Source organism: Cryptomeria japonica, chromosome 10 (genome assembly GCF_030272615.1).
Source record: "Cryptomeria japonica chromosome 10, Sugi_1.0, whole genome shotgun sequence".
Classification (NCBI taxonomy): Eukaryota; Viridiplantae; Streptophyta; class Pinopsida; order Cupressales; family Cupressaceae; genus Cryptomeria; species Cryptomeria japonica.
The window spans coordinates 819,857,253-819,875,903 of NC_081414.1; the positions used below are offsets into that span (position 1 = coordinate 819,857,253).

Here is an 18,651-nt window from a genome sequence, read left to right on the forward strand (position 1 = left end):
GGGTATAATAAGTGCAACATTATACAGTTCATTTGAAGGGTGCAGACAATCTAATTGTAAAAGTTTATTCATATGTTTCTGCTGTTGTAAATGTGGTGATAACTGGTGTTGAAATCGGTAACATTTTGTAATTGTTTTTTCATGAAGTTGGTGCTTTAGGAGAACTGAGTTGGTGCTTAGTTAGGTGAATTGTGATTCTGAAAAGTTGGTGCTTTGATAAGGAATTTGGTGAGTTCTTGGGGTTGGTGCCCTAAAAGAGTGTAAACTCTTGAACTGTGAGGCTAGATTAGGAAAGTAGATCCTAGTAGTGTTTCTCACCATGGTTTTTCCCATCTAAATTCAAACAAAAAAACTAAGTACCTTAGTTGTTACTTCAGGGTGTATCATTTGTTACCAGGCAAGAGAATACTTGTCTTTACCCAATATCAAATTGTATTTTATTGAAGTCGTAATGGGAAAAAATCTCCCTGCCATATTTATATATCATAATTTAGAAACTAGGGGCACATGACAAAAGGTGATGGAAAGCCAGATCAAAACAATGAATATCATAGTGCAGTAAATAAAATAAATGATCAGAAATACAAAACAATGTCATGAAGATCAGAAATCTATAGATTCTATACTATAAAGAATCAATGAAACCCCATAAATTTAGCATATTATATTGGGAAACCCATACCTTATCATTCGGTTTATTTGCTTCTTGGTCAGAACTCCTTGATACCACAATTGCACCTCTCTGTGCATCTTCCGACTGAAAAGAAGATTATTAAGGGTATTAACCAATGACCAGGGTACTAGAATTCCATTTATTTAGCGGAGCTAAAAAGGTCTGAACTAGAAATAAAATTTACTGCTTACCTTGCTATCAATTTTCACATCTGCCTCCATACTTGTAGATGTTCCAGTTCGTGGACTATTTTCAGCTCTAAAGGAATCTCCCCACATATCAAGTTGGCGGGTAGATGGTGAATCAAAGCTACCTCCTGTCCTTCTCGAAGTAGGGTATTGAGCTGACTGGGAATCCATGCTTGTTTCAAATAGTAGCCAACCTGATATGATTTCAGTGCAAGCACAAGGAAAGTCTAAAGCAATAATAAAGAAAATCAAAAAACAAAAGAATGAAGAAATAATACAAGTCTTGGAAGCAGGATAATATTCAACCCATCTTTCTCTTCCTTGGTTTTATCAACAGCGCACATTCTATTGAGTTTTAAATGTTGCATAGCTTAATTAACTTCAAAGACAAAGAACAAAAGAGGAAAAATCAAATTCCAAACTGGTTATAAACAAGGCTTACACTTCTCAAGGTAAGCACATGTATACACTCAACTCATGGCATTCCTTGTTACGGTGATGGTCCTCGAATAGCTTCAACTCAGTTTCCCCCAGTTGACACCAAATGAATTGTTGATTGAATCTGCCTGTAGAACCTTACAATAGAATCTGGATCCTTTTGCTATGCATGTCAGTTAAATCTTAGCAGGTGGCACTGCAGATAAAGAAAGAAGGGGTGAATCTGTCATCACTAATATCTTGCACATGCTTGTAGAATACAAAAATTAATTCCATACAAGAGCTACAGGATAAAACATTTAGACTTAATGGAATGAACCATCTTCTAGAGATGAATGCAATGATAGTGTTAGAATTACAATAGATAGAGTAAAATATTACATATATTAGTTTTATATTTAAACAATAGAATTACAATCCCAAACTTGAAACACTCTTATCTAATAGCATAAACGCTGCTTTAAGGGTAGGGATCGAAACAGATATGTGAGGACATGAGAAATTAAGAGAATACCAGACAAATCAGATTAACTAAACATAATGTGTACCCTCAGGACCCTGATAGGGAATATATACAAGAGATCCATGACCATACAAATTTCCTGATATGATTATCACCTAGTTGCAATGATGCATTTCACCAATCAACAGAAAAACAACTTATCTAATTAACCTGTGCCACAACCCCAATTGTTTTAATATTCAAACTACCTACCACCTGATCAGTATCAGTGGTGTGCCAATTACATTCCATCTCTCTTAACTGGTAAATTCACTTCAACTACTCATCTTTCTCATAATTGAACTGTCGAGGAGAAAAAATGATGGTTAAATATCCATTCCATTCTCACCAATAAAAACTGTTTAAGGTTGTCTCAATTTCTTATCTGGTGGATCATCAAGCAATCATCAGCTTGTCCCTACCCAGTTATCCCATATGTTGGAAACCCTCCTCGAACCTTTATTTCATATTTAGCACCACCTAAATCAAAATGAACCCTAACCTTTTCTTGGTTGTTCAGTCACTCATAATTTTAGATCTTCTTCATTCTGAGTTGTATCTCTTTTTTCTTTCTCCTTTGATTTTCACTTCTTTTTTTAAGCTACAAATATATATTGAAAGAGGAAAACAACACAGCAGAAGGGGTCTACAAAACCAAAAAGCAGGCACCTGAAATTAACAGCAGAAGATGCGAAGAGGTTAACAAAGTAAACTGAACAGCACAATGATTCATGAAACACCGCTCAGGGTTTTAAAAAAATTGCTCACAAGAGGATGGAACTAAGAAATAAGCATATGTAGACACGAAAGCAACTATGATCACTTAAGAGCGAGACAAAACTAGTTCATTCCTCTAAAAGACTGTCAGATTTGCAGAATTGGTTACATAGGTACACAAAGCATGCTGGGATAACCGCAGGAGGATAGGATTAGCTTGTGTTGCCATACTTCGTTGGCAAATATACATAGATAGAGTGGGAAGTAGTGCAAGCAAGAACTTCTTTGCTAGATGGCCAATTTCAGCCCCCAAGGAGTGCTGTGAGCATGAATATGCATGATGGGGCCAACATGTTCCTGATCCTGGTATGTGCTACTAGGTCCACATTGTTCTTCCCCTCAGAAAGCCTGCCATTTAGGTGGGGGAGCATGCAGCTGATTTATCTTTTCAATAATTCCTATAAAACTGCACTTGATGGGGTCTTTAAAGACCACCTCCTTGAGAATTGGGATTGTGGGTTACTGATATTGGTTTTTAACCACCAGGAGCCCATTGCTAGCCACAATGGAATCATTACTATCAGTGAGGTGGACGATACAATATTGCAGCAAAGGAACCTGTAGACGATGCTGAATTTCTTTAGACATGCTGCATAGCAGATTCCGAGAAGCAAAAATTTAGTCAGGTATTGGCTGTGGCAAGAAACTTCCCTCAGTAAAGGAAGGATTATATGGCCCTAGTGAATATGTAGCAGACCCAAAACCCATTATGTAATGTCCCCGTTTGGGATCACCTTATACTTTGCCCTAAATTCAAAAATCCAGAATAAAACAAAGGCAAAACATAGTTAGAGATATAACCTTCACTCAAGAATAAGATGAGATAAGCCTGTTTTGGAAACCTGCAATTAGATTAGACAACATGATGAGGTGCCCCAAGCATCATCTACCCTAGGCCCAATAGCAGGAGCTTACCCTTGTGGCCTCATGTGGTCCTGTTGACATGTATTTTGTACACAATCATACACAGAATAAAATACCATTAGGCATCTTATCCTCTCTTGAGAAAATAGTCTCTAACTGCTGAAGATCTGCAAAAAGGATCAGTTAGATGGACTCCAAGGTTCTTTTAGTGGGGTCTCCACGTGTGGACAAGCTTTTTAGTGGTATGATGTGATTTGCTGTTTCCTCCAAGGGGTCTTACGTATTCAAAGCTCGAAGATTTTACTAAACTAAAGGAACTTTCAAAAAAAAAAAAAAAAAGATAGGGTTTAAGAGGTCTAATCTAGCCTAACCCTATGAACGACTTAGCATGAATGAGATTTGGCAAGACTCAACCAACTTCAATTTTGCCATAAGATAACAACTCAATTGAAATTAGTGCGATCTTCTAAGGTAATAATGATGTTCAATGCATCAAAGACCAAGGACACTACTACGAAGGTACATATCCTAGATACGACAATGCTTGAAGGTTAAAGACTCGAAATGTTCTCCAGTCGACCACGCGAGGCTTTCCTACAATCAGCAAGAAGCTAGTGGTTTGGATTGCGAATCTTACCAAATATCAAATCTCACACTTAGTCTTTCAAATTAACAAACTACTTTGATTGAGCGTGATTCAAGTACATCCAACAACCATGAAGATAACTTAAGAAATTTGCAACAAAACACCATAACTTCAATATTTTATTGATTTCCAAGTCATCATATACAACAATTGCTTGAGTTTCTCTCTTCATGACTCAATCTTGCTACAAAATAAGAATTACTTCTAACTTTAATCTCTCTATTTCACTCTTATCTGACTATTCGACTATTAACTATTATCAAATGAAATGAAAAATGGGGGTATAAATAGCATCCCCAGTTACAATGAAAGGTCCAGATTGAAAGTAAATTAACGGACAAGATCATGACACCTAAACCCTAATTAGGGTTTGTTACAAATGACCTCCTTTTACTGAACAATATTAAATACATAGCCAAATATTAAATTCGGCACAAAAATCTAGGAGGTATCAACCAATGAGAAATAAGATGTCATGTCATCTGTAACAACCTTTCATCTAGAATCTTATTCCCTTTCCAATTCTCTTTCTTAGCATATGCAATGAATTTTGTCACGATTCCTTCGATTTCTGTGATTGGAATCTTGGGAAGATTCTTGATACTCTCTTCTAAGTGGATGACCTGATCGAATGCATCTAGAAGAGCTGCGTCCCAAGTAGGTTCAAGTTCCTTTGTTCTATCAATCAGGAGCATGGTGGCATACATCTGATCATACTGCTCATCTGTAACATCTGCGTCCTTGCGAAAGATGATCTTGATTCTATCCTCAAATTCCTGGATATCCACATCTGTCTCGACCTCGATCCTTCTGCCAAGAATCGTACGAAGTACCTCAAATACTCTGTCCTGGATCGGATTGATCACCTCCTCAACTTGACCACATCTAACACTGATGTCCTCGAAGAGAACACTCTTTATATGGAGTAAGGTTGACCACTGAAACAAACTGTGAGAATCACCTTCTAAGATCCTCTCCTGCGTTAAAATTCTTCTGGATGTGTGTCTTATTACTTTCAAGACAGGGATGACAACGTCCTTGGTATGGGCAAATGTAGCTACTGTTGCCATCAATCTGTGGATTATCTCAAGAACTTGGATAGCCTGATGAATGATCTTCGACATCCTTGTAACAAATTCTATAGCCATTGTATGAGATCTATCCATCCAACTACATGTACGCTGGACCAGGTTCCTAAATCTTTCTGCTTCATTGATCGATTGAAGGGGCAATGCCTGTACTGGTGACCTAACTGGATCCTGACGTCCCAAAGGTTCATTGATGTGACTGAAATATGTCCTCCATGCACCGACCTCTTTCTCAAGCTTTCTATTCTTTTCTACTTCTCTAAACTTGTCCTTCAATGCCTCAAATGTGTCGGTGGCATCATCTAAAGTCTGCTCTGCTGTAGATGGTCCTAACTCAAAAGTCTGTATATCATAATCCTCTGCTAGGATCTCACCCTCATATTTATCTGCTGCCGGTGTAGCTATCTGCAGTTTTCTAGATCCAGTCTCATCTCGAATCATCTTGGACATCTTTGTAGCCTTCTTCTTCTCTGTTATCACATGTGAACGTCCAACAAGGCTCTCTAAGTCAATTGCATTGTCCTCGTCCTCAATTACGATCACCTTGGTTAATCTTTCCTTCAACCAATCTGGGATATTCGATCTTGTCTCTTGAACTTGAATTTCTTTATGTACTATTTCTTCTTGTCTGGGAGGAGATGTTATTTCATTATCTTCTTCTAAATCATAGTCTTGGAGAGATCCATCTGACGAAACATGCTGTGCCTGTCTTTCCTCCTGTCTGTCATTCTGTACCATCGACTCCATGGACTCTTCCACTCGAACTGTTCTATTCTCTGGTCTGGAAGAAGTACCTGGTGCTTGATCTTTGTTGGCACCTTGCTTTTTCTTGGAAGACTCTTTCTTTTCCGATCTTTCCTTTCTCTTCGAACCTCTCGAATGGAGATTGCCCTCACTGGCACATCGAAGGTTACCTTCACCTGAATTCCTAGGATTAGGATTGCCTTCACTAACACTTGCTCCACCTTCGGCTGGTTTTTCTTCCAAAGTAAAAGACATAGCTATGCCTTGTTCTCTCAACTTCTGATGCTGAACGTCTACCCATCTGCGAGTACAAGACAAGACTGGTGCCATCAAATCATCTAAATCCACGGCCTCGGGCTCATTCCAATTCAAACTTATTGTTTTGCTTTCTCTATCATATGAAGACTGGATGTGCCTGCCATTGTCCTGAGCTTGGTCGGCCACTCTGTAAATCCTGCATTTCCTGATGAAATCCAAAGGCAATCTAGAATGTATCTTTCGTTTCACTTCGAGATCATCTAAGAGGTTCATCACAAAATCTTCAATTTGGTGCTCATGTTTAAATCTTTTACCGACCGTCTCCTCTAAATGTCCATGTGGATCAAAACTATTCCTCCAAGCAAAAGATGAAAAAGAATACAAGGCTAACTCCTTCTCTGCGTCATCCATGGCTAAGACATTAGGACATACCTCAACTGAATTACCCAAAATAATAGGTACCTGGACTCCATTCTGATGTCTGTGTCTGAATGCCTTCACATATGCTGCCAATTGCCTTGTTACTTCAAGAAACACAATTCTGTCTGTCGGGTACCTCGGCAACATGTATGGAGGTAAAGGACATCCATGCACTCTAATGTAAGTGAACTTGGGAAACTGAATGAACCAAGCACCGTACCTCTTGATGAACTCCTGGGCATCCTTAGATAATCTGTTGTGAATCCCTCCTTGCAACGTCCTTGTGATGTTCATCGTGAAAGTATCATTGACTAACTTGTAGTTCTTCCCTGGTGGGTGATGCAAGTAGGTATAGGATTCACAAGCTCTGACCTCGCCGGCTCCTCTTCCAATAACTCCTCTGTGAGGTAGTCCTGCGTACTCAACACTCCTGATTAAGGCATAGATGACGTATGAACTCATGTGGAAGGACTTAGTAGCCCTGAGTCTTCTCAACTGTACGTCTAAGCAATGGCTAATTATTCTAGCCCAATGTATCGTACCTTTTCCTTGAACAATCACCTGGATGAAGTAAAACATCCACTTCTCAAAATAGAAGGCATGAGGTGCTCCTGTAACTCTGTTGAGCATGGTAATCAAATCTCTGTATTCCTCCTGGAAATCAATCCGATGCGGTGTGTTCGGTACCTTGCTTAGACGGGGACGACTCTTGAGTAGCCAGTTCTTGTTGATTATGCTTAGGCAAGCATCTGGATCATCATCGTACACTGATCTGGCTCCTTCAATGCTCTTGTATATCATGTCCCTGTGCTCTGGAAGATGGAAGGCTTCACTTATAGCTTCCTCTGAAAGGTACGCCAAAGTGTTTCCCTCATTGGACACAATTGTCCTGGACTGTGGATTGTAGTGACGGGCACACTCGATCATCAACTCGTGGCACTGAATAGCTGGAGGAAAACCGGCCGCCTTGATGATGCCACTCTCTATTATTCTCCGGGCGACAGGTGATGGCTTGCCAATGTAAGGGACCTCTCAAAACTTCTTCGTGCTAAAGTTCCCCAAGTTGGTATCTCCAATGTTGCTCCACTTCGACGCGATCTTGGTCTCCACCTCTTCGATCTTTTGATCTTCTTTCATGAGAGCCGAGCGGCTGGTGGATGCTCCCGCCTTCGGGGTCGCCATACCTACACAACATTTCATTATAAGAAATAGATTTTGCAATAAATAACGGTGAATAAGAGAGACAAAGTTTTTAGGAAACCTCATGATAAGTCTCTAGAGTTATCATTTCCTAAAAAAAAACAACGATTGAGCTAAGAGATTCAAAATTCAAAATTTCAAAATTTGAAATACAACGATGAATGAATAAAGCAATAATAATTAAATCGCCATACCTCGATAGAGAGCTAACTCTAGAATGCAAAAACAAAATTCGCCTAGGCAAAATTTGAGGTATAAAATAATCTTCAATGTGGTCTCCTCAAAATTGACTTTGCCACCTTTGGAGTGAACGTGATCTTCAAGTATCGCCTTAGACGTGGTCTTAAATGATCTTCAAATTTGCCCTTGACAAATCGCTCAAACAAATCCTCCAAGTCTTTAGCAAATTCGCCTTAATGTATCCTCAAGTTCGCATTTGATGTGGTCTTCAAATTCGCACCACCCTTGATAACTAAGCGCCACCCTTGGTTTGAATTCGCACCACCTTTGAACACACTTCGCACTATATTCGCCTCTTCTTAATTCGCATGAAGAAAGGTAAAAATGATTATGTGAAAATGAAATCTCTCACCCTTCATATATAGCGCGCTCATCCTTTCACCCCTTAGGCCGACTTGCTTAATAAAACCATTTTTTAAATGATTTGCAATAAAATAACAAGGCCGACTTGCTTAATTGAGCGTTCCAAATCGATTTTTATTAATTAATTAATTAATTATTAATGCCTTGCGTTTTTTTAAATGTGAATTTCGATTTTTAAATAAAGGCAAAAAATAATTAATAAAAGATAACGCCCTATTAAATGCTAAATAAAATGGATATTCAAATTTTAAATTGATTTAGCATTTGAGGAAAATTCGAATTGCTTACTTGGCGCCAAAATTGAAAAAAGGAAGGGACGTACCTCATCGCTCTGGTCCCTTGGAGAGGGACAGGAGCGATCCATGATTTTGATCTTGATTTTGCATTTCTTACGTCCAACTCCTTCATCTTCGCGTTGAAAATCGATCATCATGATGAGTCCTTCGAATTTAATCATCTTGCATGCGTACTTAAATGTCTTTTGAGTGTTCATCGCCTTTGTCCCTTGGAGAGGGACAGGAGCGATCTCCAAATTTCCACGTTCAATATGCATCTTTGCTCCTCGATCTTTCATTGTTAGCGAATAACATCTATGCTCATTCCTTTTGCGCTTACTCCATTTGTCTTCATTATGTGTTTGGACGTATTAAAGGGACCATCGCCCTTGTCCCTTGGAGAGGGACAGGGGCGATCCACGTTCTTTTCCTTGACCTTGGCAACTTTACACTTTGATCTCCTTTGCAATGTCCTCTAGACGCCGTCCTTCACTCTTCCTAACCTCGCTTCGCTTTGATCTTGAAGGAACGTGAGTGTTTTTGATAGTATCGCCTTGGTCCTTGTCCAAAGGACAGGAGCGATGTGAGCTTTTACCTTGATTGGCAATGTTTGGACGTTCAACACTCTTGCGAATTATCTTCAAACGATGCCTTGGACCATATGCTATCTTATGACGTCTTGACTTAGCTTGAACTTGAAGCAAAACGAGGAATCCAAAGCAAATCGCCCTGGTCCCTTGGAGAGGGACAGGAGCGATATAGTCTCCATGCTCAAAATGATGATCATTTTACGTTCAAAATCCTTGTATATCATCTTTTTATCATACCATGGACCCTCTAAAACATTGCAACATCTTGTCCTTACGTAAATTTTGCATGAAATGACTAATGCATTCAACATCGCCCTAGTCCCTTCCTGAGGGACAGGAGCGATCTAGGCCATAGGGTGCGAATTTCATCATTGCGACGACCCTTGAATGTTTGTGCTTGCTAAAAAGGTCTTGAAGTGTCCCTCGCCATCTTGTCTTGACTTGGATCGACCTTGAACTTGCATAGGAAGTAATATTACCATTGTATCGCCCTGGTCCCTTGGAAAGGGACAGGAGCGATTTTCCTTTTGTAGCATTTACCTCACTTTGCCAGGTTCCAAGTTTATATTCAACGGACTTGTCTTTCTTCACTCCATTCGTCCATGCCTTGACATTGTTTGTAACTTGACCTTTGTCTGGATTTTGCATAATGAAGGAAATCGCTCTGGTCCCTGGGAGAGGGACGAGAGCTACAAGGTACCTCGCCCTGGTCCCTTGGAGAGGGACAGGAGCGATTTGGTCAATATAGGTCATTCTCCTTCGTTTCTGCATCTCAAATTATATTCATTTGGCAAAGCATCTTCCTTTGGACGTCCTCAAATCATTAAGTCATCAAAATCTTGCAAGGACAAGGCGAAATTGAATTTGTAGCTCCGGTCCTTCACTGAGGGACAGGAGCGATTTTCCTCCTGGAGGCATTTCTGTGCTCATGAAAATCTTCAATTTATATTCAATGGAAAGATATCGCTGTTCTCCATCACTTCCAACTTGAAATTTGTCTGGACTCTGCAGGGATGATGAGATATTTGGAAATGAGCTCCCGTCCTTCACTGAGGGACAGGAGCGATTTTGCTCCTATAGGCCAAAATAACATGATTTTTCACATTCTAACACTTCACGAGGCGAAAACAAATCAATTCCAATGCCCAAGATCAAAGTCAAAAAAAGTCAAAATTTGGTCAAAATATTCAATCGGACAAAATTCACATTTCACTTTCAATACTTAGACAAATTTAAGCTCTGCATTAACATTCCAATTGAAAATTAGACCAATTTGGCGAATTCATTGCATTCAAAATTTGCATCCTAGAAAAGGAAGCTCAAAAGCTCCCAAAAACGACTGGATTTTGGCCTGAAAAGACAAAATTAAAACCCTAAGGCTTGACCCTAAATCCAGACGACTAACTAACTAACAAAACCCTAAAAACGAAAGCAAAAGCGAGCGAAAAACGAGCAAAAAGAGGGGGGTCCCCATTTGCGATGGGGCGATGTGTGAAATGGTCACAACAGGTCCTTAATTGATTGTCAGCAATTATCATCATGAGGTGGTGTACCTAGTGAGGGCTTTAAACCATTCCCCTCCATCATGTCAACCTCTTACTTCTTATGATTGATTCACTTCAACAATTGATCAATGTGGAGATAGTAGGGGAGCTGCAATAGGTGCCCTTGACCCTCAACCCTAGGCCCAAGGTCAGGACCTTATCCTCCTTGGCCTCATGTGGTCCTTAACTGATGGTCCTTAACCATCAACATGAGGTGGCCTAGTGATCCTTGACCAATTTTCCTTAACCATCTTTATGAGGGGCCATTGTAGTTGGCATAAAACGCATATTTTTTCCGTTTGATAATTTTGGTTACCTGACATTGTATTAATTAATTAAGTGGGTTGTCACTCTCGGGTAGTTATGTGTCGGTTGGTTGACAGTTGTGTACCTCTCAACAACCATCGAGTCCTTTAAATATGTCATGTACCGCCAAGGAAAGGAGGACAATATAGTCGGGTCTATTGTAATCCTTGGCCGACCATCTCTGATCTCTTCTCTGTAATAATTGCATGTGCGAATAAAGATATATTTTACTATCGTGTCTGGTATGCATTGTCATGTACATTATTATTTCCTGTATTTAATTTACCAGTTGTAGCAGTAAACCTTTTTGGCATCGGTGCCTTAAAAGAAATCGGGTCAGCCTTGGGTGATTCAGGCTCGTATCGTAGACCCCATTAAAAGTGAAAAGAGGCTACAGGGTGGTCAAGACCAAGCAATTAGGTGATCCGCCAACCCTTGGCCGGAGGGAGCACAAAGACAAGTCAGAGCTTGGAGGTAGCCGGAGTGTTAGGACGCTGGAGGTGGACGTGTAGAGGACGCGCGCATTGGCCGAGAGTGCAAGGAAAGCACCGAAACGTAGCGGTCGGAACATTCCACCTAGGTTCGGCACACCTAGAAGTACTTGAGTGTTGGGGACGTGAAGGTGGATGCGTGGAGGACGCCTGCATGGCCGAGAGTGCAGGAAAAGCACCGGAACATAGCAGTCAAAACAGTCCACCCAGGTCTGCCACACAAGGCAAATACACACGGTACCTTCCGAGTGAAAACAATGGTGAACATCTAGGAGAAGCAGAAGCTACCGAAGTTCACGAGGGATGGATCAGAGGACCCCGTACGACATTGCAAAACATGTATAACCATTTGGGAGGCAAATGACCAAGATGACTAGGATTACTAGTTGAAGGCATTTTCAGCCACCCTTTGGGGGATGGCAATTGATTGGTATACCGACCTCGACGCCCAGAACAAAATAAGATGGAATAATCTGAAGAAGGAAGGCCTTCGAGGAGGAATTCAAACTCCTGAGGGATAATAATGAGATCGTGGCCGAAATCTATAATACCAAGCAAGGGAAAAATGAGAGTGTACACGCTTACAACCGTAGGCTCAAAGAACTGTTGAACAAGATGAAGAACCAGCTAGCTGACGGGTTGAAGAAGAGGTGGTTCATGGAGGGATTGATACCCTCACTGCGCAAGAAGATGAAAGTAGTGCCTCCGTCCTCGTATGTCGATGCTTACAATCGGGCGATGGACATCGAGAGTGAAAACAAAACCTCCTCCCGAGAGAAGAGGAAGAGCGACAATGATGAGAGCACCGAAGGGAGCAGTGACGAAGAATCCAAAACCGTACGAGCCCTTCCACAAGATATGTTGAGAATGATGAAAGAATTGAAGGCTGAGAAAGGAACCAACAAAGAAGGTAATGAGCTATGGTGTATTGAGTGCAAAAGTGAGGGGCACATGAAAGGTAATTGTCCTAGAAATATGTTTTGTGAAATTTGCAAAGTGTTGGGGCATTCAATCAAGGAGTGCCCGTACAATTTGAAGATGAGAAGTACACAAGTACTCTTCACACAGGGAGAGTCCAGCCCTTCGAAATCACAGAATGTATCGCCAAGCGGTTATGGAAATCAACGAGGGCGAAACCAAATACAGTACGACTCCAGAGGACGTCCTATCATATAGTGCCAACAATGTAGTGAATGGGGACACTTTGCGAGAGATTGCCAAAACAAGAAAGACAACGTACAATTATTGTGCAAATGGTGTGGACCAAGTGACCATGAAGACACTAACTGTCCAAAGCAGAAAGGGGTAAATATGTTGGACGTCAAAGAGCTAGACGAGGAGGTACTCACAATCACAAGGTTACAAAGCAAAAAAGCAATGTACCCCAACCCCTGTACGGAGAAGGAAAGACTCTGAGAGGCAAAGGCGGATGTGGAACGGGCGATGGTGGAGGAGCGAAGGGCCTCACATGATGCCGCCAGTACTCCACCACGGTCGGAGTCCGAGAAAATTGTCATAAAACAAATGTTGCAAGCTACCGTACCAGTATGGGTATTTGACCTTCTGCAAACGATGCCACAATTGAAGATGGCCCTCACAGATGTAGTCGATAATAATATCACCGGCCAGGAATGTAGCCAGCCGGCAACAAAATCACTTAGCACGTCCACCATGGACCCCATGTCGACAGCAAAACCACCTAGCACGTCTACCACGAACCCCATGCTGCTCACTGTGAGTATTGGTCGGGAGCCAGCTGCGATGGAAATGGAGATAATAGGACAAAAGTTGATGAACACAATCATGGACGGTGGCTCCGGGGTGAACGTACTGCCAGAGGAGACATGGAGGGGTCTAGGCAAACCAACCCTCTAGCCACCAACATTCCACCTTGTCGGTGCGGACCAGCACGACATCAAGCCCCTTGTAACGCTCATGGCACAAAAGGTTGCGGTTGGCACACAACATTTCTTTCTTGACTTCGTGGTCATCCCATTGGAGAGAAAAGCTTATGACGCTCTCCTCAGAAGGGGTTGGCTGATTATGGCCAAGGCAAAACACAACTAGAAGAGAAATACACTCTCCATCGAGAACGAAGGCCACAAATATGTGATTGACTTGAGGAACCAGGCGGTGAGTGAAGAACTGGCATCCTCCGACTCAAAGTCTGAGGGTGGAGAGTTTGGTCTGGACGAAGGGAGGAAAGGCAAGGAACCCAACAATGAAGGGGTGCTCAAACTAGAAGATTGCTCTGAAGATGAGACGAGTTCCCTAAATGGACTATTCCATTGGCAAATGGAGGTGTTGGCAATTTGGAGGAATTGATTATCTGTTGCATTGATGTTTGTCATTGATGTCAACACTAGCTTCTTTGGTTATCTATCGGATTTCGGTAGAGCGGTTGGACTTTGATCATGATTAGGAGATTTGTCTTCGATATATTCCGATTAGTGGAATTGATTTGGTTCAGTCATTCATGTTATTCGGATGCGTGTCACACTCAGTTGGTTCGGGATTTGGTGATCTAGAAGCTATCATATGTTCTAGTAAGCCTTTCGATTACCAGTAAGGGTTCTACCGACAGAGCTTCATTGAAGATCTTTTGATGGATTCGATAAGTGGTGTTGGTGCAGCTTCTAGAAGGTTTTCAGGATGCTGAAGGTTATCGTGTTCGTGTTCCAGTTGATTGGTGGTATTTCATTTGGCTTATGGCGACCTATTTTAGGTCCGGTCTTATTCTGTTAGGTTATGTACCGGTTTATGTAACATGTTGGTGTATGCTCCCGATGCGTTACTGGTTGGATTTATTGTTTGGTTAATGTTGTTTCGGTCTTAGGCCGACTTGGATTATCATTGGTTTGCAGGTTTACGTAATGGATTTATTGTATTATCTTTTAGGTGACCAACCTAATTGTTTAGGTCCCGGGTTGCTATAAATATGATGTAAGATCTCTTTGTAGATCGTGGCATGTGGTATGGGATTATGGTTATGGGATTATCTGTGTGCGAATAAAGTTGTTATCATATGCAGAAGGTTTGGTCGATCAAAGATGATCGAATTGGGTCTGTGTAAGAGGTTTAAGACCTCCAGCATTGAGCTTAACCAGAACTGTACTCAAGCATAGGAGATGCTATTCTTGCAGTTCATTCTTCTTTCCGGATTGTAGTCTGGATTTCTTTTGTAGTCAATGAGGCTCCTTTTGTGATGAGCAGTGCACTCTAGGCTATTGGCCTTCCTGCATGTGCAGACCCCTTATTGTATTCACATACTTACTGCAAAAATATCATCTGACTGTGGGTAGGCTTCCCATCGTGGTTTTTCCCTTTACCGGGTTTTCCACATACAAATCTTGGTGTTATGTGTCGTGGATGCATGGTAATTGGTTTATGATTTATGATTGTGCTTAATTGATATATTTGCTATTCCGGTATTTAGTTTATGCATTCCGGTAAAAGGTTTTGTGTGCTTAAAGTTTCATAATCTGTTAACAACTGATTCACACCCCCCCCCCTCAGTTGTTCACCGATTATCCTAACAATTGGTATCAGAGCTTGGTCCTCTCTGCAGAAGCTTAACCGCTTGAGGAAGATCCTATGGCGACTAATCATTCAACTTCAATTGCTTATCGGAAGGACAACCCCACGCTTGAAGGAACTAATTACAGAGTATGGAAGCTTCGAATGGAGACTCATCTGAGATGTCTTAGCAAGGAGATTTGGGAGATCACTGAGAAAGGCTATATTTCTTATGATCCGGCATCTAGCAACCCTCCTCCGCCAGACTTGGATAAGAACATTGAAAATGAATGTAGAGCGAGAGAAGCCCTTTTTAGTGCCCTTTCAGATCAACAAGTAATGGGATTAACGGACAAATCATCTGCAAGGGCTATATGGGATAAGTTGGAGACTCTGAATGAAGGTGACCCTACTGTTAAAATTGCTAAACTTGATGGTTACCGGGTGAAGTATGAGAACCTGAGAATGGAAGAAGATGAAAGAATTACTGCTTTTATGGAAAGAGTTAATAAAATTGTTTTGGGAATTCAATGTTGTGGTGGATCTCTGAGCGAAGATGAGATTGTTTCTAAAGTATTGAGAGCTTTACCATCTGCTTACAAGATGAAGGCTACTGCAATTAATGAGCTAAGAACAATGTCTAACACTTCTGTTAATAGGGATACTTTGGTTGGAGTTAATAGGGATACTTTGGTTGGAAAGTTGTCTACTTTTGAGCTTGAAGAATTTGGTCCTCAAGGAGCTGCAAAGATAGATTCTGCATTCAAGGCATCTACATCATCAACCGGAAAGAGTGATTGGAAAGCATTATATGCGAAGGAACTGGAGGATGTGAGGAAACAAGATGAAGAGCTTGAAGAACTTGAAGCTCTATTTGCTAGAAGAGTACCTAAAGGTCCAGCAGGAAGTAAGTATGAAGGAAAATCACCTTTCAAATGTTTTGCATGTAATAAGATAGGTCATTTTACATCGAGATGTCATGAGAGGAATTCAAGATTTGAGGAGAAAGCTAGAAGATCTTTTAAGCCTAACCATGAATATCAGAAGAAGCATAAGTACAGGAGGAACAAAGACAAATCATGCTACTATGCTGATGAGGAAGGTGTAACTGATGATTCTAATGATGAACCAACAAAAGATTCAGCTAGTGGATCCGGCAATGGAAAGGAATGGGTATTCTTGGCTATCAAGAAAGATGCTCTGGAACCTGTCATTCATAATGAAGAGAAGGCCCTTGCTGCTAAAGTTGAAGACAAGGATGAATGGGTAATAGACAGTGGGTGTTCACATCATATGACTGGAGATAAAAGGAAGTTTTTATCTTTGCAAGAATTTGATGGTGGTATGGTCAGATTTGGAGATGACAAAGCATACATAATCAAAGGAAGAGAAACTCTATCATTGGATGGTAAGCATAACACTGATAATGTTTATTATGTTGAAGGTTTAATGCATAATCTTTTGAGTGTAAGACAGTTGATGGATAAGGGATTTCAATTACAGTTCAACGATGGAAAATGCAAAATCATCAATAGATCTGGATTGGAGATTGCAATTGGTACTCAAACTAGAGGTAACATCTTTCATTTGAACTCCAGTGAGAAGACATGTTTGATTGCACATATTGATGAGAGTTGGCTATGGCATAAGAGATTGTGTCATGTGAATTGTGATTGCATTGTAAAGATCACTTCAACTAAGGCAGTTAGAGATATACCTAAGATTGTGAAGCCTCATAATCCGATATGTGAGGAATGTCAAATGGGAAAGCAAGTCAGAACTTCTTTTAAGAGTATTCAAGATAAATCTAATGATGTTCTTGATCTTATTCATACTAATTTATGTGGTCCTGCTAGAATCAGAAGTTTTCAGGGTGATAGATATTTCATGCTAATCATTGATGACTATTCTAGAATGATGTGGGTTACTTTTCTAAGGGAGAAATCTGAAGCCTTTGAAAAATTCAAGAACTTTAAAGCTATGGTTGAGACAAAAACAGGATTGAAGATCAAATGCTTAAGATCCAATCAGGATGGTGAATTCACATCCGGTGAATTTAACAATTATTGTGCGAAACATGGGATAAGGAGACAGTTGTCTGCACCCCGAACACCTCAACAGAATGGTGTTGTGGAAAGAAAGAACAAAAATATCCTGGATGCTGCTAGATCTATGATGATGGAAGCTAATTTGCCACATATCTATTGGAGAAAAGTTGTGAGCACGGTGTTGTACACATTCAACAGAGTTCATATCAAAGGAGACACCGGTAAGACACCTTATGAGTTATGGTTTGGTCATACACCTACAGTTAAGTAGTTCAGAATCTTTGGTAGTAAATGCTATATCAAAAGAGATGATTCCATTGGAAAGTTTGATCCTAGATGTGATGAAGGATTATTTCTTGGTTATTCAAATGAAAGCAAAGCATATAGATGTTGTAACAAAAAATTGCAGAGAATTGTGGAAAGCGCTAATGCCAAGGTGGATGGGCAGTACAGAGGTCAAATTAGAACTTATGAGAGAGAACCGGAAGTGGAAATGATCATAACTGAACCGGTAACACATGTACCGGAACAGAATGTTGAACCAATTACCCCGATAGTATCAAAAAATTCAACAGTAACTGAAGATCAGAGCAGAGAAACAGAAAGTCAGAAGACTCCTAGGTATGTAAGGTTGAATCATTCAAAAAATCAAATCATTGGAGACAAGCAAAGGAGTGATGACAAGGAGAAGGTTGGCAGCTGAAGAGGTATGTTTAATTTCTCAAATTGAACCGGCATCAGTAGACGAAGCATGTAAGGATGAATGTTGGATGAAAGCTATGGAAGAGGAATTGGATCAAATAGAAAAGAACAACACATGGACTTTAGTTCCCCGACCTAAAAATAAGAATGTTATTGGAACTAAATGGGTTTTTAGGAATAAAATGAATGAATATGGATAAGTTGTGAGGAACAAGGCTAGGTTGGTATGTAAAGGATATTCTCAGAAGGAAGGAATTGATTATGATGAAACTTTTGCTCCGATAGCTAGGATTGAAGCTGTGAGATTATTTCTTGCTTATGCTGCCCATAAGAAATACAAGGTTTATCAGATGGATGTTAAGTGTGCATTTCTAAATGGAGATCTTGAAGAGGAAGTCTACATTGAGCAACTTGATGGATTTTCTCTTTCAGATGACAATAACATGGGTTGCAGATTAAGGAAATCTTTATATGGATTGAAGCAAGCACCTAGAGCTTGGTATGCTAGATTGGACAAATATCTTTTGAAGCTTGGTTTCACTAAAGGTAATGCTAACAGTAATTTATATTATAAGATCACTAATGATGACACATTGATTATTGAGGTCTTTGTGGATGATATCATTTTTGAAGGTGAGGAAAAGTTATGTATAGAATTCTCTGATAATATGAAGAATGAATTTGAGATGTCTATGATTGGAGAAATGAGATTTTTCTTAGGTTTGAAGATTAATCAAACTGATAAAAGTATTTTCATCTGTCAAACTAAGTATGCTAG

General features: G+C 40.4%; 1 protein-coding gene across 5 annotated transcripts in view; it reads right to left on the reverse strand.

Annotated features, from left to right (window-relative positions):
- Window positions 1–18,651, reverse strand: part of LOC131036201 (transcription factor TGA2.2) — a 112,243-nt gene that overhangs the window by 81,087 nt on the left and 12,505 nt on the right. For all 5 annotated transcript variants that reach the window (XM_057968050.2, XM_057968042.2, XM_057968058.2 and 2 more), the window contains exons 2-4: window positions 1,304–1,495; window positions 865–1,055; window positions 683–757 (exon numbers count right to left, since the gene is read on the reverse strand). In XM_057968050.2, coding sequence (XP_057824033.1) covers window positions 683–757; window positions 865–1,032 — 243 coding nt within the window. In that variant the 5' untranslated portion in view covers window positions 1,033–1,055; window positions 1,304–1,495. The remainder of the gene's footprint in view (window positions 1–682; window positions 758–864; window positions 1,056–1,303; window positions 1,496–18,651) is intronic.